At 46.9% G+C, this 9,264-nt stretch overlaps 1 protein-coding gene across 1 annotated transcript; it reads left to right on the top strand.

Annotated features, from left to right (window-relative positions):
- Positions 1-2,921: 2,921 nt before the first annotated feature.
- LOC128585487 (filaggrin-like) lies at positions 2,922-7,197 on the top strand. The gene is made up of 4 exons (XM_053590582.1): positions 2,922-3,059; positions 3,570-3,751; positions 3,854-6,341; positions 6,523-7,197. The coding sequence occupies exons 1-4, from the start codon at positions 2,922-2,924 to the stop codon at positions 7,195-7,197; spliced, it is 3,483 nt and encodes a 1,160-aa protein (XP_053446557.1).
- The last annotated feature ends 2,067 nt before the right edge of the window (positions 7,198-9,264 follow it).

The following is a 9,264-nucleotide window of genomic DNA, read 5'->3' as shown; positions in this document are numbered from 1 at the left end:
AGGATGGTCTTGAACTCCTGAGCTCAGGTGAGCCACTCACCTCCCAGAGTCCTAAGATTAGAGGTGTGAGCAACAGCACCTGCCTGGAAAATAATTCCTTCATTTACCCAATAATCTGATTTCCCAGCCTACTGCACTTGTATGTATATATCTTGCCTTCCCTGCCATTAGGCAGATAAACTGTCTGCGCTTCTCTCCTCTATCTGGCCCTGGACCCCCCGTCTCTCACCCACTCAAACACTTTGCTTTTACAATTGTCCCTTTCTATCCCAAATCATTAATTTTTCTTTTTCTATTGGATCATTTCCTTTAGCATGTATTCATGCTGAAATATGTCCCCACACCTGTTATCCTTCCAAGTTATCCCTATCTTCCTGGTTGAAAAAATGACCACTGAGAGTGAAGGAGAAATAGAAGAGTGTGGAGTCTTCAAGGGAGGATGTAGCCAGCTCCATCAAATGCTGCTGATATGTAAAATGAAAGTGGATAATTGGGTTTGAAAAGACAAAGGATGCTTCTTATCTTGAGAGTTTTAGTCAACTTGGGAGAGAAAAAAATAATTCGAGTTAAAAAAAGTAGGAATAGGGAAGTGGAAACAGAATGCATAGGCATACCTCTTAAGGAGCGTTGCTATAAAAGGGAAGAGATGAATTATACAGTGCCTAAAGGAAGATGAAGAATTGGCAGATGGGAGGCAAGTGTTAAATGGATATTTCAGCATGAATAAATGCCAAAGGAAATGATCCAAGAAAAAAAGAAAAATTAATGATTCAGGATAGAAAGTGGAAAACTGTAAAAGAAAAGTGTTTGAGTTGGCAAGAGAGAGGGGGGTCCAGGGCCTAAATAGAGGAGAGGAAAGTAGATGGCTCATCTACCCTAGAGCAGGAGATATATATATATACACAAGTGCAGTAGGCTGGGAAATCAGATTATCAGGAAAATGAAGGAATTCTTTGCCAATGACTTCCAACTTCTCACTGAAATGGTAATTGAGACCATGCCTAAGATAAAGGAAAGGAAGAAGTTGTTGGAGCTTTGGCTATTGGGCGCAAGAAAGAGTGAGGCAAGGGGGTATATATAAGGAGCAAGGACGGAGATTGCCCAGAATGTCTAACCCGGCTAAAAAGGGAAGAACACAAAGCAGTAAATAGAGAGGTCAAAGAATTTTTGAAGTCAAAGTACAAGAGATGGCTCAGCACTTGTTGCTCAGTGGTTAGGGCGCCAGCCACATACACCAGAGCTGGCAGGTTCGAATGCAGCCCGAGCCTGCCAAACAACAATGACAGCTACAACCAAAAAATAGCTGGGCATTGTGTTGGGTGCCTGTAGTTCCAGCTACTTGGGATGTTGAGGCAAGAGAATCTCTTAAACCCAGAGAGTTTCAGATTGCTATAAGTTGTGACACCATGGCAGTCTACCAGGGCAACATAGTGAGACTCTGTCTAAAAAAAAAAAAAAAGTAAAAGAGAAGATCAGGAAGTGGGATCCTTGAGACTCAGATTTTGCTCATGATTCAATTAAAGATAAATTCAAGTTCTAGAACATCACCATGAAAAAGCTGAAAAATATCTTAAAATTTAGGAATTTTTTGAAGAAATGTGTAGTTGTATTTTTATGCAGTCTTTACAATACATCTTTTAATTGGCAAGGTCTGGTCCATTTTTATGTGTATTATAATTATTAACAATAATGAAATTATATGTGATTCCATTACTTTATTTTATACTTTCTATTTACCTTACCTTTTCTGTGCTTCTTATTTTTTTTTCTTTCCCAGCTTCTATTGAATTAATGGAGTTATTTTTTAATTACCTTCTTCCTCTCTAATAGTTTAGACATAGTAATTTTATTCTTTTATGGATACCCATAAATTTATAAAAATATGTATCTGATTTAACCATAGCAAAAATTAGTCAATACATATTTCCTATAATTAAACAAGCCAAGGTCTATAAATGGTTTGGTCTGGCCTCTATAATTATGTCTTTCACATTATACTTTTCCATAGTATTCTAATTTCACCTGGTTTTAAAAATCTTAAGATGGTCATTATAATTCTTTTATATAATAAATGCTTTAGATTCATTAACATGCCTATTAATGCCTTTTTTCACCAGTAAGATAGACTATACATTCCTTAAATGGTAAAATGAAAACTAGTCCCCCCAAAAAACATTTTTTAATATTGAAAAGCTATTAAGTCCATCCCATATCATTAAATACAAAAAAATTTATAAAATATGAAAAAGAAGTAAATTCAATGACTGTTCATTGAGTATCTTGCCATATGGTAAATAGCTTTCAGATAATTGTCTCATAGCAAATTTATCTTTTATAAAATTAGTTTCTATGTTAAGAGTAGAGTATAAATGTCTTACCACAACAAATAAGTGAGGCGATGGTTATGTTGACAAGTTTGATGTAAGCTTTCCACATTGTATATCAAATCAGCACATTGTACCCCATAAATACATTAATGTACACAGTTATGATTTAATAAAAAATAAATAAATAAATTAGTTTTTGAAAAAATGATTTTCAGTAAATTTGTGTGGGTAAATTTTTCTGTTTCTGACTAGTAGGTCTTTATAAATTCCTGCTATGAGCAATGGAAAGTTCACGAAGTGAATAATTTTACCTAGAGCACACTTAAGTCTGAGAGACTAAACAGTGCTATCCAGGGCCTCAGGGACTAGAAATGGATAACAATAGAAAGTCAGTCAAACTCTATGTTGATTTTTACTATGTGAATGGGAGAGAGAAGATTTTTGTGGCAATTTTGCATTTTCAAAGATGGATTACTTTGAGAATGATGTAGGTTTAAAACATGAACATGATCATAATAATGTAGAAAAAGAAAAAAGTATAAGAAGAGTAAATTTTAATTACTTATTTTGTAGGTTCACATATATTGAAAAACCATGTCCACTGTGCTGGAAAACATCATTTCCATCATTGATATTTTCCACCAATATGCAGAAAAAGATAAGGAGACTGACACATTGAGTAAAAAGGAGCTGAAGGAACTTCTGGAAACACAGTTTCGGCCAGTCCTAAAGGTAAGAGATTTTTGACAGAACTACAGAGTATTTATATTTTCAATCAGTAATCTAAGTGAGATTTATTGTAAACCACTTACAATTTTTTATTTTAAATAGGAACAGACTCTACAGACACACAGAGACCCTCTAAAGAAAAAATTGAAAAAAACACATAAATACAAAACATGAATCCCAATTAGTACACTGTTATATCAAAATTACTAACAGGGTACATTGTAAAAACAATTAAATACAGGACTATATAAAATTCTAACTTCAGAAAAAACAAAGACAAGCACTTACATTATCATTCATTTATATTTGCTTAACAACATACCAGATACTAATTTCTCTTCTTGCTGTCTAACACCTATATGAGTTGGTCTACCTGAAAAAGAATGAAAAATGAAGACATTTCCTTCCAGATTGTAGCGCCCACCGTTAACATCTCTAAATGCATTTGAACTAATTGCCTAAGAATGTGAGTAAGGCTAATACAGTCTCCCACTGTGATTTATCCCTGTACAGAATCCAGATGATGCGGATGTTGCTGATGTCTTCGTGCATATATTAGATATAAACCACAATGAGAAAATAGACTTCACAGAGTTTCTTGTGATGATATTCAAGTTGGCTCAAGCATATTACAAGTGGGCCAAGACACAGAACTTCCAAACATCACCATCAAAGAACAAAAAGTATACACAACAGTATGAAGAAACAGAAATGGAGAGAGAAGGAGATGAGAAAGAAGAAAGAAAAATATTCTCCAATAGGAACTCTGACTCGCATCTTGCACACTCAGGATCCAGTACAAGACACAGACAAGAGAGACGACATGAGCAGTCGGGAGACAGGTCCCAGCACTCCGGCGCTAGGCATGCACAACATCCATCAACGTCCGGTGACCGAGGCCAGCGGGGATCCACTGTCAGTCAGGTCAGTGATAGCGAAGGACAATCAGAAGATGCAGACAGCCACTCAGAGGCAGCCCACGAATGGAGTGGGCAACATCAGAAGAACCATGGAGACTCCATCCACAGCCAGTCAGAGGAAAGGTCCAGACACTTGGGGTCTCTCCTGTACCAGATAAGCTCTCATGAACAGCCTGAGTCCTCCCATGGACAGCACCGGTCCGACAGTAGAGGAACACAGGGATCGCGCCAAGAGCAGGGTCGAGATAGCTCTAGACACTCAGTGGCTCATGAGGGTGAGGCAAGCAGTCACGGGCAATCCACATCAAGCGGAGGAAGAAGGGAAAGAGCCCACCAGGAGCAATCAGGAGACAGGTCTGAACACACAGGGTCCCGTCACCACGTGTCTGATTCTGCCAACGGTCAGTCAGTATCCAGAAGTGCTAGCAGGCAAAGATCTGGCCAGCAACACTCCAGAGACTCGGCTAGGCGATCAGGGTCACGTCACGAGGAGAGATCCCCTCAGGAAGGCAGATCGAGACACTCAGTGTCAGGGCAAGGAGTAGTTTCTGAGACCAGGACAAGCAGACACCAAGGATCCAACGTCAGTCATGACGATGAGAGTGAAAGACACTCGGAAGACTCAGAGAGACAAGCTGGCTCTGGATCCAGAAACCACCATGGATCCGCCCAAGGCCAGTCAAGAGACAGCTCCAGGCACTCAGGCTCACATCAAGGGCACAGGGCTTCCCATTGGGAGTCTAACTCTGCTCTTGCACACTCAGGATCCAGTACAAGAAACAGACAAGAGAGACGACATGAGCAGTCGGGAGACAGGTCCCAGCACTCCGGTGCTAGGCATGCACAACATCCACCTACGGCTACTCACCAAGCACAGTGGGGATCCAGTGTCAGTCAGGCCAGTGATAGAGAAGGACAATCAGAGGATGCAGACAGCCACTCAGAGGCAGCCCAGCAATGGAGTGGGCAACGTCAGAGGAACCATGGAGACTCCGTACACAGCCAGTCAGAGGAAAGGTCCAGACACTTGGGGTCTCTCCTGTACCAGATACACTCTCATGAACAGCCTGAGTCCTCCCATGGACATCACCGGTCCTACAGTAGAGGAAGACAGGGATCGCGCCAAGAGCAGGGTCGAGATAGCTCTAGACACTCAGTGGCTCATGAGGGTGAGGCAAGCAGTCTCAGGCAATCCACATCAAGCAGAGGAAGAAGGGAAAGAGCCCACCACGAGCAATCAGGAGACAGGTCTGAACGCACAGGATCCCGTCACCAGGTGTCCGATTCTGCCCATGGTCAGTCAGTAACCAGAAGTGCTAGCAGGCAAAGATCTGGCCAGCAACACTCTGGAGACTCGGCTAGCCGATCAGGGTCACATCACGAGGAGAGATTCCCTCAGGAAGGCAGATCGAGATACTCAGTGTCAGAGCAGGGAGTAGTTTCTGAGTCTGGGAGAAGCAGACACCAAGGATCCAACGTCAGTCAGGACGGTGAGAGCGAAGGACACTCGGAAGACTCAGAGAGACAAGCTGGCTCTGGATCCAGAAACCACCATGGATCCGCCCAAGGCCACTCAAGAGACAGCTCCAGGCACTCAGGCTCACATCAAGGGCACGGGGCTTCCCATGGGGAGTCTGACTCTGCTCTTGCACACTCAGGATCCCGTACAAGAAACAGACAAGACAGACAACATGAGCAGTTGGTAGACAGGTCCCAGAACACCGGCGCTAGGCATGCACAACATCCATCTACGTCCAATGACCGAGGGCAGCGGGGATCGAGTGTCAGACAGGCCAGTGATAGGGAAGGACAATCAGAGGATGAAGACAGCCACTCAGAGGCAGCCCAGGAATGGACTGGGCAACGTCAGAGGGACCATGGAGACTCTGTCCACAGCCAGTCAGAGGAAAGTTCCAGACACTCGGGGTCTCTACTGATACGCTCTCATGAACAGCCTGAGTCCTCCAATGGACAGCAGCGGTCCGACAGTAGAGGAAGACAGGGATCGCGCCAAGAGCAGGGTCGAGATAGCTCTAGACACTCAGTGCCTCATGAGGGTGAGACAAGCAGTCATGGGCAGTCCACATCAAGAGGAGCTAGAAGGGAAAGAGCTCGCCACGAGCAATCAGGAGACAGGTCTGAACGCACAGGGTCCCGTCACCACGTGTCTGATTCTGCCCATGGTCAGTCAGCATCCAGAAGTGCTAGCAGGCAAAGATCTGGCCAGCAACACCCCAGAGACTCGGCTAACCGATCAGGGTCACATCACGAGGAGAGATACCCTCAGGAAGGCAGAACAAGACACTCAGTGTCAGGGCAGGGAGTAGTTTCTGAGTCCGAGACAAGCAGACACCAAGGATCCAACGTCAGTCAGGACAGTGAGAGTGATGGACACTTCGAAGACTCAGAGAGACAAGCTGGCTCTGGATCCAGGAACCACCATAGATCCGCCCAAGGCCAGTCAAGAGACAGCTCCACGCACTCAGGCTCACATCAAGAGCACAGGGCTTCCCATGGGGAGTCTGACTCTGCTCTTGCACACTCAGGATCCAGTACAAGACACAGACAAGAGAGACGACATGAGCAGTCGGGAGACAGGTCCCAGGACTCTGGCGCTACGCGTGCACAACATCCATCTACATCCAGTGACCGAGGGCAGTGGGGATCCAGTGTCAGTCAGGCCAGTGATAGCGAAGGACAATCAGAAGATGCAGACAGCCACTCAGAGGCGGCCCAGAAATGGAGTGGGCAACGTCAGAGGAACCATGGAGACTCTGTCCACAGGCAGTCAGAGGAAAGATCCAGACACTTGGGGTCTCTCCTGTACCAGATACGCTCTCATGAACAGCCTGAGGCCTCCCATGGACAGCACTGGTCCGACAGTAGAGGAAGACAGGGATCGCTCAAAGAGCAGGGTCGAGACAGCTCTAGACACTCAGTGGCTCATGAGGGTGAGGCAAGCAGTCACGGGCAGTCCACATCAAGCGGAGAAAGAAGGGAAAGAGCCCACCAGGATCAATCAGGAGACAGGTCTGAACGCACAGGGTCCCGTCACCACGTGTCTGATTCTGCCCATGGTCAGTCAGCATCCAGAAGTGCTAGCAGGCAAAGATCTGGCCAGCAACATTCCAGAGACTCAGCTAGGCGATCAGGGTCACGTCACGAGGAGAGATCCCCTCAGGAAGGCAGATCGAGACACTCAGTGTCAGGGCAGGGAGTAGTTTCTGAGTCCAGGACAAGCAGACACCAAGGATCCAACGTCAGTCATGACGGTGAGAGTGAAAGACACTCGGAAGACTCAGAGAGACAAGCTGGCTCTGGATACAGAAACCACCATGGATCCACCCAAGGCCAGTCAAGAGACAGCTCCAGGCACTCAGGCTCACATCAAGGGCAGAGGGCTTCCCACTGGGAGTCTGACTCTGCTCTTGCACACTCAGGATCCAGTACAAGAAACAGACAAGAGAGACGACATGAGCAGTCGGGAGACAGGTCCCAGCACTCCGGTGCTAGGCATGCACAACATCCATCTACGGCTACTCACCAAGCACAGCGGGGATCCAGTGTCAGTCAGGCCAGTGATAGCGAAGGACAATCAGAGGATGCAGACAGCCACTCAGAGGCAGCCCAGGAATGGAGTGGGCAACGTCAGAGGAACCATGGAGACTCCGTACACAGCCAGTCAGAGGAAAGGTCCAGACACTTGGGGTCTTTCCTGTACCAGATACACTCTCATGAACAGCCTGAGTCCTCCCATGGACATCACCGGTCCGACAGTAGAGGAAGACAGGGCTCGCACCAAGAGCAAGGTCGAGATAGCTCTAGACACTCAGTGGCTCGTGAGGGTGAGGCAAGCAGTCACGGGCAGTCCACATCAAGCAGAGCAAGAAGGGAAAGAGCCCACCACGAGCAATCAGGAGACAGGACTGAACGCACAGAGTCCTATCACCACGTTTCTGATTCTGCCCACGGTCAGTCAGCATCCAGAAGTGCTAGCAGGCAAAGTTCTGGCCAGCAACACTCCGGAGACTCGGCTAGGCGATCAGGGTCACGTCACGAGGAGAGATACCCTCAGGAAGGCAGAACGAGACACTCAGTGTCAGGGCAGGGGGTAGTTTCTGAGTCTGGGACAAGCAGACACCAAGGATCCAATGTCAGTCAGGACAGTGAGAGTGATGGACACTCAGAAGACTCAGAGAGACAAGCTGGCTCTGGATCCAGAAACCACCATGGATCCACCCAAGGCCAGTCAAGAGACAGCTCCAGGCACTCAGGCTCACATCAAGAGCACAGGGCTTCCCATTGGGAGTCTGATTCTGCTCTTGCACACTCAGGATCCAGTACAAGACACAGACAAGACAGACGACATGAGCAGTCGGGGGGCAGGTTCCAGCACTCCGGCGCTAGGCGTGCACAACATCGATCTACGTCCAGTGACCGAGGGCAGCGGGGATCCAGTGTCAGTCAGGCCAGTGATAGGGAAGGACAATCAGAAGATGCAGACAGCCACTCAGAGGAAGCCCAGGAATGGAGTGGGCAACGTCAGAGGAACCATGGAGACTCTGTCCACAGCCAGTCAGAGGAAAGATCCAGACACTTGGGGTCTCTCCTGTACCAGATACGCTCTCATGAACAGCCTGAGTCCTCCCATGGACAGCACCGGTCCGATGGTAGAGGAAGACAGGGATCACACCAAGAGCATGGTCGAGATAGCTCTAGACACTCAGTGGGTCATGAGGGTGAGGTAAGCAGTCACGGGCAGTCCACTTCAAGCGAAGCAAGAAGGGAAAGAGCCCACCAGGATCAATCAGGAGACAGGTCTGAACGCACAGGGTCCCATCACCACGTATCTGATTCTACCCAGAGTCAGTCAGCATCCAGAAGTGCTACCAGGCAAAGATCTGGCCAGCAACACTCTGGAGACTCGGCTAGGCGATCAGGGTCACGTCACGAGGAGAGATCCCCTCAGGAAGGCAGATCGAGACACTCAGTGTCAGGGCAGGGATTCGTTTCTGAGTCCGGGACAAGCAGACACCAAGGATCCAACGTCAGTCAGGATGGTGAGAGTGAAGGACACTCGGAAGACTCAGAGAGACAAGCTGGCTCTGGATCCAGAAACCACCATGGATCCGCCCAAGGCCAGTCAAGAGACAGCTCCAGGCACTCAGGCTCACATCAAGGGCAGAGGGCTTCCCATTGGGAGTCTGATTCTGCTCTTGCACACTCAGGATCCAGTACAAGACACAGACAAGACAGACGACATGAGCAGTCGGGGGGCAGGTTCCAGC

This window comes from Nycticebus coucang, chromosome 5 (assembly GCF_027406575.1).
Source record: "Nycticebus coucang isolate mNycCou1 chromosome 5, mNycCou1.pri, whole genome shotgun sequence".
In the NCBI taxonomy this organism is placed as follows: domain Eukaryota; kingdom Metazoa; phylum Chordata; class Mammalia; order Primates; family Lorisidae; genus Nycticebus; species Nycticebus coucang.
The sequence above is the reverse complement of the archived record's forward strand: the minus strand, read 5'-3'. Positions and strand labels throughout refer to the sequence as shown.

Excerpts from the sequence above, each read along its gene's own strand:
- LOC128585487 (XM_053590582.1), top strand. The coding sequence starts at position 2,922 with ATGTCCACTGTGCTGGAAAACATCATTTCCATCATTGATATTTTCCAC. Across the intron at positions 3,060-3,569 it reads AGTTTCGGCCAGTCCTAAAG|AATCCAGATGATGCGGATGT; the intron begins GTAAGAGATTTT and ends ATCCCTGTACAG. Across the intron at positions 3,752-3,853 it reads AACAAAAAGTATACACAACA|TACAAGACACAGACAAGAGA; the intron begins GTATGAAGAAAC and ends CTCAGGATCCAG.